The sequence below is a fragment of the Xiphophorus maculatus genome, chromosome 4, assembly GCF_002775205.1.
Source record: "Xiphophorus maculatus strain JP 163 A chromosome 4, X_maculatus-5.0-male, whole genome shotgun sequence".
NCBI classification, from domain to species: Eukaryota; Metazoa; Chordata; class Actinopteri; order Cyprinodontiformes; family Poeciliidae; genus Xiphophorus; species Xiphophorus maculatus.
The window spans coordinates 34,828,407-34,846,948 of NC_036446.1; the positions used below are offsets into that span (position 1 = coordinate 34,828,407).

Here is an 18,542-nt window from a genome sequence, read left to right on the forward strand (position 1 = left end):
ATCCAAATTGCCTCCCCCCTCCCTTTTCCAAACGAAGCATAAAATGCCTGACTTACCCACTTGCGATAAACGATAGTATTGTTTGAAGACCATTTTTAAATTGATGTAATTGTATTGACATAATAATGCAAGCACATCCTGCCAAAAATAAATACTTTATTTTCAAAAGAGCACTTAACACTGGAACTGGTAAACTAAATAAACAAAACAACCAAATACAAAAATAAAACAAATCTGTCTCCATGAACAAAAAATGCACTTGAATAAAAATTAAACAACATAAAACCAAAGTGGAAATAAAAAGTACATTCAACCAAAAGAGTGTAGATTATGAAGTCTGTATACTATATTGCCCTTCAATAATCATTAGATTTAGATAGAGAAGGTGGGCATATCCGACTACCTGATGCAATAGTTCACTCCTCCCTTAAGCCCAGTTCACACTGCACAATTTCTTGCCCCGAGTTTCCCCCTACGACAATCTTAGAACGTTCAACGCTTGCAATAATCGTAACCTTAATCGTAATCGTAATCTTGTGTGTTACTACTGATCGGGTCCAGTCGGTAGAACTTCGTGGCCGTTCCAATTTAATTCAGGCATGTTCAACATGTTATGGTAAATGGTAAATGGACTGAACTTATATAGCGCTTTTCCAGTCATTTTTGACCACTCAAAGCGCTTTACACTAGAGTCACATTCACCCAGTCGCACTCACAAACACGCACACATTTACACACCGATACGCAGATCGGTAGGCAATTTGGGGTTAAGTGCCTTGCCCAGAGGCACATCGACATGTGGCAGGAGGAAGCTGGAATCTAACCTACAACCTTCCGATCGCAAGACGACTACTGTACCAAAGAGCCACAGTCGCCCATGTTGGATTGTCTTGGTCAGTTTATCACTGCAGCATATGTGGTTTTCCCTGACTGGGAGAACGCAGCCTGTTGAATGTGATCTGTAGCCGATCAGAAAGCGTGGATTCACGGATTCATAATTGATTGGAAGCACAGAGGGGAATCCCAAACAGCTGATAAGGTGCAACTAAAATCCAGTGGACATTAGAGATGATATGTGGAAACAACATTAATGCTTATTCAACATTTCATGCAAAGAATATAGAAAAAAACAAGGGGAGGAGTTGGAGCGAAATTGCTACAGCAGTTGATAAACCTGGAATCTTTTAAGCTGTTCTATGTTAACGTGACATAAATAGATTATAGTGATATTCATTAAGTCAGGACTTTGTGCTGACACTAGCCACATGCATTACAGGTAGACTGTAGTAAAACATTGATTAATGCCTGGTTTTAGTACATATCATAGTGCAGCAAATAAAGCCCCATCCTCCACTCTTTTATCCAATGCCTTTTCTTTTTGTTACATCTTTTATCGCATAATAAGCTCACAAACTATCGCTATTGCTTCTATGTCATCAGCCGTGTTTGTTTACTCTAAATTCACGTGTGATATAGTGGGCTTTAGGGGATTTTCTGTCTGAAATCTGAATGTTGGTGATCGGTTTGTTTGTGGTGTGTTGCTCTTGCCGTTATACCTATGGTTGTTTTTGTCTGCTAGTGTGTGGTCTCTCAAGTTTTGAAAATGGGCCGACAATCGGCCGACAATTCTAAAATCGTGTAGTGTGCACTGGGCATTACACTAAGGAAATGAGTAAGGTAGGGGTCAGTGGAGAGCACCGGCGTTGAGCCTTTTTTCATTCAGTGTCATCAATAGAAAGAGAAAAAAGCAGGAAGAAACAATAAAGCCGATAAATTAAAAGGAGGTCGATAACTTTCATTTATTGATTTATTAATTGATTTATTGTTTATTGTGATATGCCAAATCTGGAGTTGTGTTGAATCAGTTACCTCTTTGATAAAAAAGCTACACAAAACGTAACCTCAAAGGAAAAGGAGAAACCGAAATTAAATATAAGCACTAGGGATGCTCCGATCAGGTTTTTTGCTGCCGATTCCAATCTGCCAATCACCAATCTTTGCAGATCGCCTGGATTGACTATTAATTTTTCGTCTTAGGTAGAAATGATACTAAGTGATCTGGCAAAATTAAAAAAATATCTAGCAATAAATTCACCTAATTTAGACATAAACATGCAAAATACTTGCAGGAACACGGCAAAAGGACAACAGAAAAACCTGCAATCAGTAAAATAATATTTAACAGTAAGGCTCTCAGTTTCATAAATTATTAGTCAAATAAATCTGCCTATATCAAATAATGTCAAGTAATAAAGGAGACATTTATTAAGTCAAATGCAGGTTGCATTAAAATAAACAATCTTGAGTAATTAAAACAAAACTTCCTGATAACATGACTAGCTGATTAATGCTGGTTCTGATTGGCTGTTTCTGACTGAGCTGAGTAATTCTGCAGAACACACGGAGGTGACAGAGGAGATTGATTATTTTTCAGAGATTATCTGTCTTATGTTAGGATGGCAAAGGTTTTAATGCATATCTAAAATCTTTTTTTTTTTGCTTAAGTTATATGCTGCAGCTTTAAGCAGACATTCAGTGTGGGAGTTCACTGCTGGGTGGAGGTTGAGCGGCGCTCTGTCTGTGAAATAATACTACCAGTAGCGCATAGCAGCGGTCAGAACCAGTGTCTTACACCACCAGCTCGAAGACTTGAATTATTTTTTGGTTTATTTGCTTAGCTTTCCGACCGTGATGCTAAACCGGGTGAATGTTGGTAGTTGAGCGCGGCTTTACCAGACGCTCCGAATGCCCTTTTGTTCCTACATTAAGCCTCCATATAGCTGAACTCCATCAAGTGCTTGTTTTTTAAATGCCATATTCGTTTTGTTGATGCATTTTGACGTGCTTCACTCCCGAGGTAATTTTCCGCTGCAACACGCAAACTTCCCCATTCACTGAGCGTTAAAGTTCCACATGACAGGATTTGTTGCTGCGTGCTTGCGAAGTGTGAAGGAAAGAGGAGATGAGCTGCACACCCAGGCTGTGACGTGAGATAAAAGTGATCGTTTTGGTGATCAGCAATCACTGATCATACAATTTTTCACGGAAATAGGCTGATTATGATCAGTGGCGGATCGATTGGCCTCTAATAAGCACACTTTTTGGTACAGGAACCCTCAAATTGGTCTGAAACTTGAATATAAGTCTTCCAAGACTCCCAAAGTCAGAGAGCTGTGGCCTGCTCACTGATGGAAAAGCACTGTGTGCATTAACTTCCTAATAGTTGTCTAAAACCTTAAAAACTCGAATTCCTAGATACTACTCTCTAACGAACATAATTTTCTTGTAATTTGGTAAGTTATTTAACAACTACTTTTTTAAATAACGCACACATACATACAGATGTTAAACGTTGTCATGATACTGATTTGGATGACGTCATTACTCCAGGAGGACCCTCAGGTCCGCCTCTGTGATTCCAGGCTCCCTCTGCATGCCCCAATGTCTGGTCACCTTTGTCGTCTGCGCCATCACATGGTGGATTCTCTCTAGTCTGTTCTCCTTCACATTGATGCCCATCTCCTTCAGCATATGTACTACTTCCTCCACTGTAATGAATGTCTTTGTTCCTGTGTGCAGAAACACTTTGAGTTGGGCCAGATAGGGAGACTGCGCATTCACATTTTTCTCCTTCAGCTGTTTGATGACTTCCCTCACCTGCTTCCTTTTCTGCTGAATCCCCGTTGTGTAGTCTTGATTGAAATAAACAGTCTGTCCTTCATAGCAGATCCTTTGTTTCCAGGCCTGTGTTATCACGTGTTCCTTCACCTTATAATCCAGAAAGTGTATGATGATCACTCTTGAAGGGGGTGGAGGGAGGCTTGCTGTCCTTTGGTTTATTCACCAGTGAGCATTGTGCTCTTTCAATGCACAAGTCCATCCCATCTGTGATTTGAATCTGGGATTTAATAAATTGGCTTTATGAAGGTGATGGTGTCATTTGTTTTCGCCACTTCTGGAATGTCACAAATTTGTATATTGTTACCCCTCATCCTCAACTCCAAGTTGTTGCATTTCTCTGAAAGTCTGGTAATTTCCCGGAGTAGAAATGTTGCAGCCTGCTCCATACGCGTCATCTTTTCTTCAGTATTCCCCACTCTTTCCTTCATGTGAGTTACTTTCTGCTCCAAAAAAGTTTTACTGTTCTGAACTCCTTAATGCTCATTTCGAGTGAAGCCAGTGCTCTCTTGTTGTCTCCTACCCCTTCAGGATGTTCTTTTTATAGTCCCCGTAGCTCGTAGGTCCTCATTTTGTGGCTCTGAGTGTTTTGCTTTGTGGCTGTGTCCCATACTCTTTCAACCATATTTTCCATGTGTATTCTAGATCTCTTTATGAGGGTATTTTCCTTATGTTCTGTTGTTTTTTTACCTGATACTAATGAGCAACCTTTTTTCCTGCAGTTTACAACATTGGCATCACTGGAAATTAAGAAGTTTCGGGGAGTTTGTTGAGGGCTGGTTGAGCAACTTAAAAAGAAATTAAATGTTCGACCCTGAGAAAGAGCTCAATCATGTCTGTGGATTATTCTTCAAAGGAGAATCAGTATCTGGACACCCACGAGTCTTATACTGGTGGCAGCGCTGGGATAGTTTGGGACTCTTTTCACGGTTTGTCTGACTTTTTATTGGCGCGAGCTAGCCGTTACTTCAGTATAGCGTTGGCGGTTGCTATCTCCGTGTGATATTGTACATCTCATTCTCCATGTTAGAGGACGACAGGCCAGCCACATTGAACCGGGAGCTTCAACATGTAACGCATTCTGGTTGCTTCAAATAGGGAATGAACACATGAAACAGGTTGAGTTTGCATACAACTCTCGTGTACACGCCACTACAAATTTCACCCCATTCTTTTTGGTTCATGGTAGGGAGGCTCGTGTACCAGACTATCTTTTTCCTTAGTGCTTCCACTAACAATAGGCAAACACCCACCGGTACACCTAATTGGTGTGCTGCTAGTGTTCTAAACAAACTGTTCTGCTTTTCACACTACAGCTATTAACATTGCTGCCGCTGCCTGACAACAGAAGTGCTATTATGACAGGCAAGTGAGACATGAAGCTTATGATCCTGGGGATTTAGTGTGGGTTGACATCCCCTCTTTGTCAAGGCATAAGTTGGCTCCTTGATGGACTGGTCCTTTCAAACTTTTAAAACAGCTGGATTTTGAGACAGACACTGGTGTTGATGAGGTGTTAGACCAATTTGATCCCAGAGCTAAACCCAAAGTTGTTCACTACGACCGCCTCAAGCTGTATCGATCTCCTGTACCCAGGTCATCTATGACAGATTTTCCACCATATTTTTAGTTTGTTGATAACTGAAGGGACAAAACCGAAATATTTTTTTTGTTATAAAATAAGAAACACTTTCGAAAATTGGATCTTGTAGAAAACATCACAAACTTGCTTAAATTTACATTGCATACTTCTTGCAATGTCTGTGGCAAACCATTTGATTGAGATAAGATGATCTTGTGTTAGAAGCCAATGCCTTGTGGTTAGCTTAACAACCATTTGATATATTATACATAATGCAGGAAGAATTAAGGGGGTTTCATAACTGACGTAGGGACAGAAAGAGGTTATTGTTATGTTTCCAGTATTGATGAAGACAAAATAAATGGATGGGAGCAATTATGTGGTGACAGAGATTCCTAGTAAATGACTCTTGCCGCCTGCTCTTTTCACACTGGTGCTAAATAAGCAAGCTCTGGTGTCATCTCAATTGAGTGGAATTACAGAATAGCCACAAAAATGTTAATGTATTGGAATTTATCAGTTGAGACTTATGTGTACATTATAGTTATGTATTTTTTGTAGCTATGTAGTTTTTGGAATGAGACATACAAAACCTCACTTAAGTCACTAATTTTGTTCAAATTTCAACCGTTACGCTGCAATTAAATTTATGGAAAGTTTGGTAAAGACGGAGAGAGAGAGTTGCGACACTCTTTGAACCCGCTGATGCATGGTCATGTGGTTCATGTAGCTCTCAATAGTTCCCAAGATCTCAATGTTGTCAGTCAGTTTCAATGGCTTCTGGTGTGATGTAGCACAAATAAATGACTTTTCTTCCTTTCTCCCATGACTTTCAGTTATTTTTGAGCAATAGTTAATTGATTACTTTACTATGTATTTTATCAAAGCATTTTAGATGCAGCAGGGACATTTGTACCAGTTTAGAGGTGATAAGTGATAAATTATAGGGAAACGACACTGCTAACACAGTAGAATATATTTAGGCTACAGGACATATCGAAGTGTCTATGCAATACACTGATAGGTATATTTAAAGAGTTTTATAATAATATTATGCATGTAAATAGGAAAACACAGGAGTAATACCTATTAGGGTTGTTTCTGATGTCCTTTGTTTGTTAGCATGAGCATGGTATACCTTATGTCTGTGCCAGCAGTTAGCTTTACTCCAGCTTACCTTCAGATCTACAAAGAAATTTAAATATTCTAAAAAAATCCAGATATTAAAGATGGAAAAATAGTTTAATGCAGAGTTAAATTACATTAGTCAGATTAAAGAGGTTTTAAATAACTGAGGGAAATGTACAGCTGTAGATGTTTTGGCTGAAGACCTGGAACAAATTCTTATTTTCTGTTCCAGAAGAATTAATCTATGTTTTCCTAATAAGAAGTGAGTATTTGGGGTCTACACCAGAGTTATTTGTACTTGTAGCCAGACAACTGTTATAAAACTGTACTTTATTGATTAAAATGCTTAAATGAAACTATTTTGCTTTAAAAATATTAGATGACAAAATAAATGTATATGTTATCAAACAAATGATAAAGTATGTAAAATGGGAAGCTTTAATAAAGTACTTTATTTTCATTTATACTGTTATTATATGCAAAATTTCACAAGGAGGAGAACTTGAGACAAGAAAAATAATGCAGTTGTACAAATAGGTTTAACATTAGATGGGGCAAATGCACATTGAAAAAGGTCATACAGTGCAGTTTTTCTATGAGGTCAACAAGCTATATGGTTCTTCAAGTCCATGAGTATTCTGCTCCCAGACAGCAGAATGCAGCAAAGAAGACAGCAGCACATTAAGCTGGAACCAGGTCAATATCAATGTCAATTTTATTTATAAACCACTTTCAAAACAGATATCAACTGCACCAAAGTGTGTCAGGAGAGGTTCTCCACATGCTCAGACTAAAGATAACAGTCTGACAGAGGTGAATAGAGAATGTGTACTAACTCTGGATTAAGTCTTATCTAGGAACAGGGAAGCTTTTTGGAGATGTGACTTTGGCTGGTCATACAGGAGCAACAGCACCTGTATGTTTTTATATTGTCAGGAAGCAAAATCATCCTCAAAAACATTGAGAGCAGCTTACATAGGAAAATCTCACTTGGGCAGTTTCTTCTGACAGTCAACTCAGACAGCTACAGTGTCAGGAGGATGGCAACAGTTTTCTGGCAGAGGTCCTGGACGTTAATAATATCAATGATACAAAGCAAATAAAATTTTTATAAAGGTTTAGGTGTTAAATGTATGGTGTTCAATCATTTTTGATTCAGTGCTTTTGTAGGACAGAGATGATCTTACCTTTGTAATGCTTTGTTTGCATCATGCTTTAATTCACTGAAATCATTCTTGTGTGGTTTACCTGGAAAATATATTTTCAAAATTACTCATCTTTACAATCACTTTATCCTTAATGATAATGTCCCCATTTATGCAGCCGTCTCAGATGAAGGAAATAGCTTAAACTAAATTACCCACATCGATTTTGCAGAAAAAAAGAGAAAATATTTCCTAGTTGAGACAGTTCAGTAACCGGAATTACCATAAACATGAGAAAATTATCACTTTCAACAGTTAAGCTGCAATGAATATTGCAAAACGCTGAATTAGACAGATTGAAACCCCCCCAAAAAACCTTTAAAGCTGTCAGCTTGAAGAAGCTGCAGTTAAAATACAGCTAGCAAGAGTTTTCTTGCTAGCTGTATTTTAACTGCAGCTTTGTTAATGCTTCATTAACAAAAACTGGCGACATAAAATATCACTATTGATAAATTATGGTACAGCACAGTCAGCTGACACTTCACAATAGCAAGAAAATATTATATTTTCATCAACTTACCGGAGAAACACTAATGAGTACTGAGAATGAGTAATGTTGAGTGCTGGAACTGCTGTTTCGAACTGAAGCTCCATGACCCACATGACTTCTGCATTCCATTCTTTCTAAGGAACTCTATCAACTCCACCAGGGTTTCCCCCAGTGTATTATAAGCCTGGCAGCCCGCCATGCTTGGCCTGGCGCAGTTGCTAAACTGCGCCAGGCCAGTTTAGCAACTGGCCTGGCCTGGCCCTAACCCTAACCCTGGCCAAGCAGTTTTTTTTGTTTTTGTTGTTGTTAGAAAAATTAATGCATAAGAAAATAAATACTTTTCTTTTTTTTTAAGTTAATGTCATATTGCAAGCATGTGTTGATCTGATCATTTCACTGGGTGAGCAAATTTATTTCCAAAAGTTTATAGTTTATGCATTTAAAGCCGGGATAGCGGACCAATCACACAGCTGGCGCCTCTGTGCATTGAAGCCCACGCTGCCGCTGCTTGATCTCAGCACAGATCACGAGCACCTCCTTTCACTCAAACTGGACACAGGATGACCTGTATGGACCTGTATGAACTCTACATCAAGATAAAAGTTTGAACCCCGCTGCGTTAGCTCTGGTTGTGCAGTTCAATGTGAACCGCAGGAATAACTTGTAGTCATGCTTTCAGAGCTGCACGTTGAGGGAGAGGTGAGAATGATTTCTCTTTGTGAATACAGAATTATATGCAGCGTTTACATCTCAAAACGCTGCTTAGGGTTTCCATTTCCCTGTAAAGTTTATGTATTGTCCCGGTTGGCCAGTGCGTTAGTGGTTAACGAACCAGCACTAACTATTCATCATGCCAGTTCAGGTGAGGAGCTTCCATGCTCTCCTAGTAATCATGCATCTCGCTGGCTTTATATTATTTTATTATTATGTTTAGTACTATTTTTCTGGTCACTAGATGCATCAAACCGTATCAAATGCTTTGTCTACTTAGTCAGCCAGAGTTGATGAGCGCGGTGGCGAGAAGATTAGAAAAACTTGTTCCTTTAGTGTTGGGCAACCACAACAGTTTCTGTGTATTTAAAAACTCAAAAAACACACAATGGAAGAGCTACTAAAGCCACATTAGCAGCATTTAATTAAATCTCCTGCTTGTTGCGCATCTCTGCGCAGTGCAGCGGATTTAGCGCATCATGCAGGGCCGATTCAAAGCTATATGGGGCCTTGAACAAAATTTGACTTAGGGGCCCCTCTTGCTGCTAAAAACATCAGCACCTCTTACAGCTTCTGTGTTAGATTTAGTGAAATCTGGGAGAGGGAGACTAGATTAAAAATACTTGGTAACATTTATTAGATGGGGTGTGAATAAGACTGTCATGACATTGTCATAAACATGACATAACATCTGTCATGAACATGAAAAAGTCTACATGAATATTCATGACTGTTGTCATAAAGTGTCATTCGGTAAATCTTGACACTTTTAATACAACGTTGACATTATTCAAAATGTATTTTTTATAACAACTTGTCATTAACCTAGACAAAATTGTCTTTGTTATGACAACTTGACAGTAACCAAGAAATCATGATCTGACATAAATTTGATATAAAAGTATTACCGATTAAATTTAAAAATTATGATGCTTTATGTGGTAATATTATATTGTTCTGCCATTTTGTTTAGTCTTAAATTTCTTAATTTAATTGATCCTAAAGTTTTACAACAAGATGTCTACAAAGCACTTATGAACTTTGCATTTGAAACATTCTTTAAGGCTTTTTTAAGTAGTGCAATAAACTATCTCCACCAGTGAGAGGCAGCAGTGCACGAACAGGAGTGCAGTGTGTTGGTGAAGAAGAAATCTTCCATCTTGTGGGGCCAACCTAACACAAGTTATAACATTATAACAGCCAGACCTCCTGTTTACAAAGAAGCTGAAGTTTGTCACCTAATATACAGTATATGAGGTATGTGTCTTATTAACTTCACATTTTCTTTGAGAAAATAACATTGACTATGTTCTCTTTCTTTATAATGTTAACTATGGACAATTCAATCCAATCCTACCTTTCTGTAAGCTAATGTCAGCTAAAGTTATTAAACTCCATAACTGTAAGGTTAACGCTTAATCTTAAACATATTTTAGAGGCAGGCAAATAGATTTTTTCTCTCCAAATTTAATCTAGCAAATTAAAAGCTAATATGTTAGTCAAAGTTATCATTTATGTGCATTATTTAGCAAGTTGGCTGATGTAACATGGTGCTTGTGTTCTTTGCTTTGCCGACTTTGTCCACATGAAGAACAATTTTAGCCTAAGGAGACATGGTGGGGGGCAAATGTGGCTAATGAAGACATGCTATGGTGTGGAGCAGGGGTCCCCAAACTTTCTCCTGTGAGGGCCACATAACTTGTCCCTTCTCTGATGGGGGGCCGGGGTCAGTTTGTAACAGAAAAGCGTGACGATTGTAAGAGTGCTAAACATAAAAATGTATTGTTTTTCAGAAAGCACAATCAAATAACCTTTTCTGGATTCTTCAGAGAACAAAAGTCAGGAAATAACACTATTTATGAAATAAATAATAACCAAATAACACTGGGTTCTCCACATAAAAAAAGGGTTAGGGTCAATTATATGCATGTATAAAATAGTTACTAACTAGTAGTTAATAATAAATACAGTTCATTACTAAGGAACATTTATTTTATTGCAAAAGTCCAAGTTATCAAATAAAAATGCACATATATGAAAATACTCTGGTATTGTTCAGGGGGCCGGACCAAATGTAGAGGCGGGCCGCATCTGGCCTGCGGGCCGTAGTTTGGGGACCACTGGTGTGGAGGATGATAATGAGGACCAGGCACCAGAGAAAGGAGTCATTGTTTGACCAAAGAGAAAGAAGCAGATGAAATATTCCCCAAGAAAATTAGGTAAGTCATTTTTGTGTTACTACTTTCTCCAGGTGGGTGGGAGGGGACAGGTGGGGAAAGGGAAGGGGAAACAGAAATCAACATCCACCAACTGAGTTAATAAGTTACGTTTTAGACAACTAATTGTTGTCAAATGTAAAACTGGTGTTTAATCTATTTATTTATTAATAAACGTCTTGCAAACATCCATAAGCCAGAGTATCTGGTTGGAAACAATTCTGAATGCTCATTAAGTGAAAAGATCCACTCATGTACCTAAAATTATACATTAAATGATGCATTCTGAATAACAACAGTGGCAGTCTGTATGAACTTCTGCCAAACAAATATTTGATCAGAATAATTTTGTTCAGCTCTAGTCATTATGCTACTTGTATTAAGAAATAATTGTATTGCACTTTATAACAACCATTCATGTTAACTCAACATTTGTCTGCCAGTCTACCATTCTGACAGCAAGGGACATTTTTGGAATGGTATTTAAATAAATGCTGAATTAAAATCACATTGTTTTTTGTTTATTTGTTTTTGTTCTTTTTTAGGTGACCACAATGAATTGAATCATCACCCACTATGAGATTGTCCAGAAGAGATTCACCAAGTTAGAATTCATGAAAAGGCTTTCACCATGATTAACATTGACCACAATTACTGCAAGAACAGCTATAATTTCTGAGCATTCTGGACACCTTCAAAGAACTGCTTCCAGGAAATGAAGACAACAAGAAGATCTCCCTGTTTTCAGAGCATTACAGGAAGGCTATAACGAAGTAGATGGCTGACTGTTGAAAGAACCTATTTTCTTAAGTTAAAGAATAAGTAATTCTGTTTTAGTTTTTCAATCAGTGTTTCAGAGTTACAATATACTGACCAGAAGTTAAACCTTCTGTTTGAAGAACAAGTTTTATTCCAATGTACAAAGGGTTTGTTCTACAAGTATGATGGTAGTTATAAGTAGTTCAGTGTGTCACACTTCACCTGAGGTAAGACTTAATATCAATGACTTTGTTAGCATATCATTTGACACTAATAACACTGAATGACATCTTTATGGTTGTTGCTACTAGTTTCACTTTACTTGAGGTAAGAGATAATATTAATGACTGTTAATATAGTATTTGACACTGTAATAACACTTAATTACATCTTCATAACTGTTGCTACTTGTTCTACTTGATGTAAAAGGGATTATTAATGACTTTGTTATTAAATCAATTTACAGTGTAATAAAACTTAATGAAATCTTTATTATTGGTCCTACTTGTTTCATTTTTTTCAGGTAGGGGAAATGTCAATTACTGTTTTGTTACTGTTTTGTTTGACAGTGTAATAACACTTAATGACATTATGACTACTATTATGACATATTTATGACATATGATGATTCTTGGTTAATGTCAAGTTGTTATAATGAAGACAATTTTGAATAATGTCAACTTTGTATTAAAAGTGTCAAGATTTACCGAATGACACTTTATGACAACAGTCATAAATGTTCATGAAGACTTTCTCATGTTCATGACAGGTGTTATGTCATGTTTATGACAGTGTTATGACAGTCTTTTCACACCCTGTCAAATAAAGTGTTACCAAATATTTAAATTTATGTATGCTGAAGCCATTAAATCAAAGTTAGCAGCATTGATAAGCTCAATAAATAAACGCTACATTTATATACAGTATCTGTGATCTGTGTTAAAATATTAGCATTTATGGGGCCCCTGAAGGCCTGGGGGCATGATGGAACCACTGACTTAATTTGGATTAAATAGAAGTGCAAATAATTGATATTCATTTTAATTGTGTTTTTTCAATTTGTTTTGGGTTTAAATAGGATTTCACTGGCAATGTTTTCCCGTAACATATAATTACCCAGTAATAATTTTACAGTTCCTGTCTACTTGATATCTTTTAATACAAAAACACGGTGGACCGCCAGTGGACCACGTTTTCGCCCCGACCACCGGGCTTAGCAAGTTTTCTGGGGGAAACCCTGCTCCTCATGCAGAACTAAGTAAAGGTATAGAAATCAAACAGACCCAACATGCATGACATCCATGCTGCTGGCTCTGTGAAATTCAATTGTTTACTTTACATCAGGCTCTATAACTCCACCCTCCAGCCTTGACTGTCAACAGGCCTTGAAAGGTGTAGACAAAATCTTTCATATGCTTGTCTGACTTATCTAGCAGGAAATGAATATATTTTAGAAGGTTTCAACTTCTATCCCTTGTTGTGAGCTTCTGTTTTGTGAGCCTTTATCATGGAGTTTTCTGTGATTCCCACTGAACTTTAGTGGACTGATGGAGAGAAACAGATGCTATAACTTGGTGAAACCACAAGGATAAACTTCATTGAAAAGTATGCACAATTTTCATTTTAACTCGGTTTAAGAAAAATTCTGTCACACCATCATCCTTGTCAATGACCTTGTCTGTGCATGTGCAGTCTCTTCTCAACTAAAAGGCAGAAAATGTTCCCCATACCTCTCCATAAACATGCATGTGTATACACTTTTGTTGACCTCTACCCACATGTTTTTATGTGCATTAAGTGCATTTTACTTGGATATTTATTGTAATTTCTTGTGTTTTGGCTTATTTGTTTTTTCTTTATGTTTTTTACAGAGATCCTTGGACCTTTATTGTCAAAAAAGGTCACCCTTCTTCTGCTGTGGAGGATCACACAGTCTATAAAGGTAGGAATCAATTTAAAATGTGTGCCTCATTTCTTTAGCTAATGATCAAAGTGAAAGAAATTGAGTAAAAAATCTTTTTTACAGCCATAAAGCAAGGTCAGTAAGCAACTGTTTTTACATTTGTTAAAACTACAGCTATGTTGTAATAATAATATGGCAACCTCCTCTGCTTTTTCCCAGTGCAGAAATACAACACTTGCTCAGAAACACACTATCAGAGCCAGGAGGAGGTTTTTAGCACTGTCAATCATGTGTGTGTACATGTTGCGCATTCCTCCCCCTTGCTCTCTGCTATGCTACATAGTCTTCCCAACTGTAGAGCTTGTCATGATTGCTCAGGCTAGGCTAGTTCTTCTGTAAAGGTAAATTGTTTTTCCGCCATTTGCACATAGAGCTCGTACATGATTGACAACGATGAGACCATCCTCAGAGCTCTGGTAGGTTGTTTTTGAGCAGGATCAGTGTATTTCTACGGATGACAATATTAGTATTGGGAGGAAGTGGAGGAGTTAATTTTTTATACCATACTATCATGAAACACTGACAGTTCCAACAAAAATGTAAAAAAAAAAATTTTTTTTATTTTTTATTTTTTTTTTTTTATAAATGTTACTGCAGCTTTTAAGATAATCTAAATTTACAAAACATTTTAATGAGACACCTAAAGACCATGATATACAGAAGGAAATAGTGTTTCACTCCATTTAAACTAGTTTCCATATGCAGTTTTGTTTTGAGACATTGTCAGATAGTCTGTGTGGTTTGTGTAGAATGGCTGGGCCAAGTTGTTTGTTCTGTATGGAGTACACTCAGCTTCTTGGTGGGTTTTGATTTTGGTTCTTTGAGCTTTTTGCCTTATATGGGCTTTGGTATAGGTTTTTTCACAGGACCCCTTCCAGCTGCTTTCTGGGTGACAAGCATACCATACCATGACAAGCATGTCACCCAGCTTTCTGGGTTTTGTGGGTCTTCTTTGTACAGTTGTGAGCTTTCGTAGGATGGCTTTGTTGAGCTTGTGGGGATGTTTTTTCATAGTGTGAACTTTGTACATGGCTTTTGCATTGGGCACTTCTTGCTGCACCTTGCCCTCCACTGTGTGGTAGATTGTGGTGTTCCTTTGTGGTGCTGCTTCACCTGGGGTTGGTGGTTTTTACTGTGCCCCTACATACATACGAACATATGGTTTTGGGGACTAGGGGTTGCAGTGTGTGTGCTGGGGGGGGGGTTACATCCCTTTTTGGATGTAGGGTCGCTGACAGTGTAACTAGGCTTGATGGTGGTTCTCCCTGGGATGGTTGCAGTGGCAGTGATGTTGTTTGCTCACCATGCCTTCACCAACTGGGGCATGGTGAGGGCTGTTGACCTTCTATGAAGGTGGGTCATCATTGGCTTTTCAGGTTTGGAGCTTTCTTGCAGCATTGTGCCCCTTTTGGTGGAGATTCAGAACGTCTGTGTTCAGGGGTGTGAGTTTAGAATCTATGAGCTCTATTGAGCTAAATTGATGTTGGAGATGGGAAGTTTATAGTGTTGGGTTTGGGACTGTTTTGTCCTGTTGCGGCTTTGTTTTGCTGGGTTTTTTTGGCCTCATCTCCAAATGGGACAAGTGTTGTTCAGGTGGTGCCCGGCCGTTATCTGGCCTGATTGGTTGTTCTGCTAAAACAGGACCTTGGGCTGTCTACTTGTCTCCAAGCTGGACTGAAGGGGACCACCTCTTGAGTCCCGGAGCTAGTTGCACCCGTTGGCTATCGTTACCTGGACCTGGGAATATAGTGTGTGTATAGGGAGGGTGAGTGTATGTACGGCATCCATTGTTGTGTGTCTCAACTTTGAGTGTGAGTGTCTGTGTGTGTGCTTATGAGAGTAAGAAGGGGTGTGTCAGTGAGTGTCTGTTTGTTTGTCAAGTTGGGTCTGGCCTACCTACTCTCCTGGATCATCTCACCCCCTCCACCTGCTCAGTCTGCCACTTCCCTGACACTGGCAGGCAGTAACAGGGCATCTTTCCTCCCTGTCACACTGCCTTCCAGTGGCTGGTGTCTGTTCCTGCCTGTCCTTTGGAGGGTTTTGATGTCTGGTGTTACCAGCAAGCCAAAAAAGGAGTAAACAAACTAATAATCAATGGTGGTGTGTCTTTTCTGTAATACATGAAGCATTATGCAACATTCATGATGTCTTCTCATGCGGTATACATCCCAGGTAAATTTTAATGAAATACTACAGAAAAAAAAATCTAATTATATGATCACATTCTCTTTGTTTTTTCTATAAAGAGAATGTAGAAAACATTCTACAGCTGAAAACAAAGCAGCTCCTTCCTGTATTTACATTTGATTCAGACACATTTAACCAATAAAAAGGAACATAATATAACTAGAGTAACTAAGAAAGTTCTGAAACAAAGAACAGAAACAGACTGATCTAACCAAAATATAAAAAGCTAACAAATCACAACTAAGAACTTCAAATAACCAAAGACCACATAAAAGGTTGCATGTTAGCAAACTCAACAACTGAACCAAAAAAAATTTCTCAAAATGCGATCGTAGGTTTTCCTAACTCCGGTGTATCCGGACTCATCATGGGATACCTGCAAAACCAAGTCACGCCATTTCATAGGCACCACAACCTGATAAACTGGCTCCCCAATAGCATTGTCACCACATGGCATCCACTTCCTTAACAATACCTTGTTTTCAACAAAGTATCCATGAGCACGACTCTGCATCTCTTCGCCAGGTAATGCAGACTGAAACAAATGCTGTATTGTAGGGTCAGATCTTTGCTCCTGCCACAGATCATTCTGTGGAATAGACAAAGGAATATTAGACAACAAAAGAGAGGGCATCTGTTTATTTTCTCCAAAGTCTTCATCCTGATGTACATCACTGGATGCTTTCATTGCCCGTGTCACAGCACATGCTTGAAAAACTTCAGGGTGTGATTTTTCATTTTCGTCAGGACCACTGCTGATCAAAGGTACTGAAACAACCACTGGAGACTCTGGTTGATCAGGCCAGACTTTCCTTCCAGCTATATTGTTCCCCAGTATAACCGTGACACCAACCACAGGCAGCGCAGGTCGAACACCCATCCTCACTTCTTCGTCAAACAATTCTGAATAAAGCATGAGCTTATGTACTGGAACGCAAAACACAGACATGCCCATACCCAACACAGGTATAGATAATCCAGTGTCAGACTCATCTGAAAAAGACAAAACTGATGACAGAATGAATGAATCATATGCACCAGTATCTCTTAAAATGGTAACTTGAACCCTGACTTCACTCCCAACTAAAGAAACTTGTCCTTCCATAAGAAATGGTTTATAAGAACTCCAATCAGGTTTTCCGGCAAATGGCACTTCAATCATTTTGTCAGGAACATTTAAAGAAACTGATGCAGCAAGTGCTGCTGGTTTAACCCGAGTTCCATTTTTATTTCTGGATTTCAGCAAAGCACAGTCTTTCTTCCAATGACCTTTTCTGTGACAATAATTACAAATTTTGTCCAGATCACGGTTACTGTGGTCTGAAAAAGAACCAGAACGTGTTGAACACCAGTTTGGAGCACTCATCCAAACTGTGTGCTCTCCACCAGTATCTCTATGTGTCAAAACAAAATCATCAGCCAACACTGCAGCTTCTGATACAGTTTTTACCTTCTGTTCATTAATGTACACTGCAATGCGTTCAGAAACAGAGTTCTTAAATTGTTCCAGAACCATTAAATTACAGAGGTTACCAAGTGTTTTAACCTTAGAGGAGGTGCACCATCGATTAAAATGAATCTCCAAATCCCTTGCAAACTCTACATAAGTTTTGTCATTTTTTTCCAGTTTCTAAACTTCTGTCTGTATGCTTCAGGGACTAGTTCATATGCTTTCAATATTGCAGCTTTAACCTTGGCGTAATCCTGGCCATCATTTATGCTCAACATGGAGAAAGCTTCTTGAGCACAACCAACCAAAACACACTGAAGCAAAACTATTCAGTCTGATTCGGAGCAGTCTCTTATCCCTGCTACCCTTTCAAACAAAGTGAAAAAAGTTTCAACATCCTCTTCACTAAACTTTGGCACCAAACGCAAGTCACTATCAGATGCTTTACATTTTGAGTCCATAACACAAGATTCCACAGACAATTTTCCTTCTCTCATCAGATTTAATTTCTCACTTTCTACCTTTATTTTTGCTAATTCAGTTTCCTGTCTCATCTTTTCCAAAGCAAGAACCTTTTCTAAATCTGCTTGCTGATGTAATTTCTCCAAGGCCAGCTCATTTTCCTTCTCCAGTTGCATTCTTAATCTTAACATCTCTTTTTGTTGTTCAAAATCCAAAAGTTTGGGCTTTACAACCTGAGAATCCAAATCTTCAGGTCTTGAAGGCAAAGACAAAACACCCATTTCAATTAAGTTTTCCCTTAAAATTGCTTTAACATTTTCTTTCAACTGTTTGTCACCAACACTTATTTTATAGTGCTCTGCAATTTTTACTAATTGTTCTCTAGAACACTGCTCCAGAAATTCTACTTTTGGAGATTTATGAAAGTCTTCAACAGACATGACTAAATTCTTACTCACAAAACAGTGTTTCAAAATTTAAAGTAAATTGCTGAAAATCTGTGCAACACAAAACAACCAACCTGAACCTCCCCTCTAACTGCCTATCAGAAACTAATTAGCTCAACCCTAGTCTTCAGAAATCAGGGACGGTGGGTACTTATGCACTAAATACCAGTAGAGTGGAAAAAGCGACCAGAAAACTGGCAACCCCCCCAACACTATGGCTGTGCCCTGTTGTTGCGCAACACCCCCCCCTCCTTTCTGTCTCTAC

The 18,542-nt window shown here is 38.4% G+C and overlaps 1 protein-coding gene across 3 annotated transcripts in view; it reads left to right on the top strand.

The window, feature by feature from the left end:
* The window catches only part of cemip (cell migration inducing hyaluronan binding protein), a 224,571-nt gene that overhangs the window by 35,591 nt on the left and 170,438 nt on the right, over positions 1-18,542 (top strand). For all 3 annotated transcript variants that reach the window (XM_023332631.1, XM_023332632.1, XM_023332633.1), the window contains exon 7: positions 13,641-13,711. In XM_023332631.1, the coding sequence (XP_023188399.1) occupies positions 13,641-13,711 (71 nt within the window). The remainder of the gene's footprint in view (positions 1-13,640; positions 13,712-18,542) is intronic.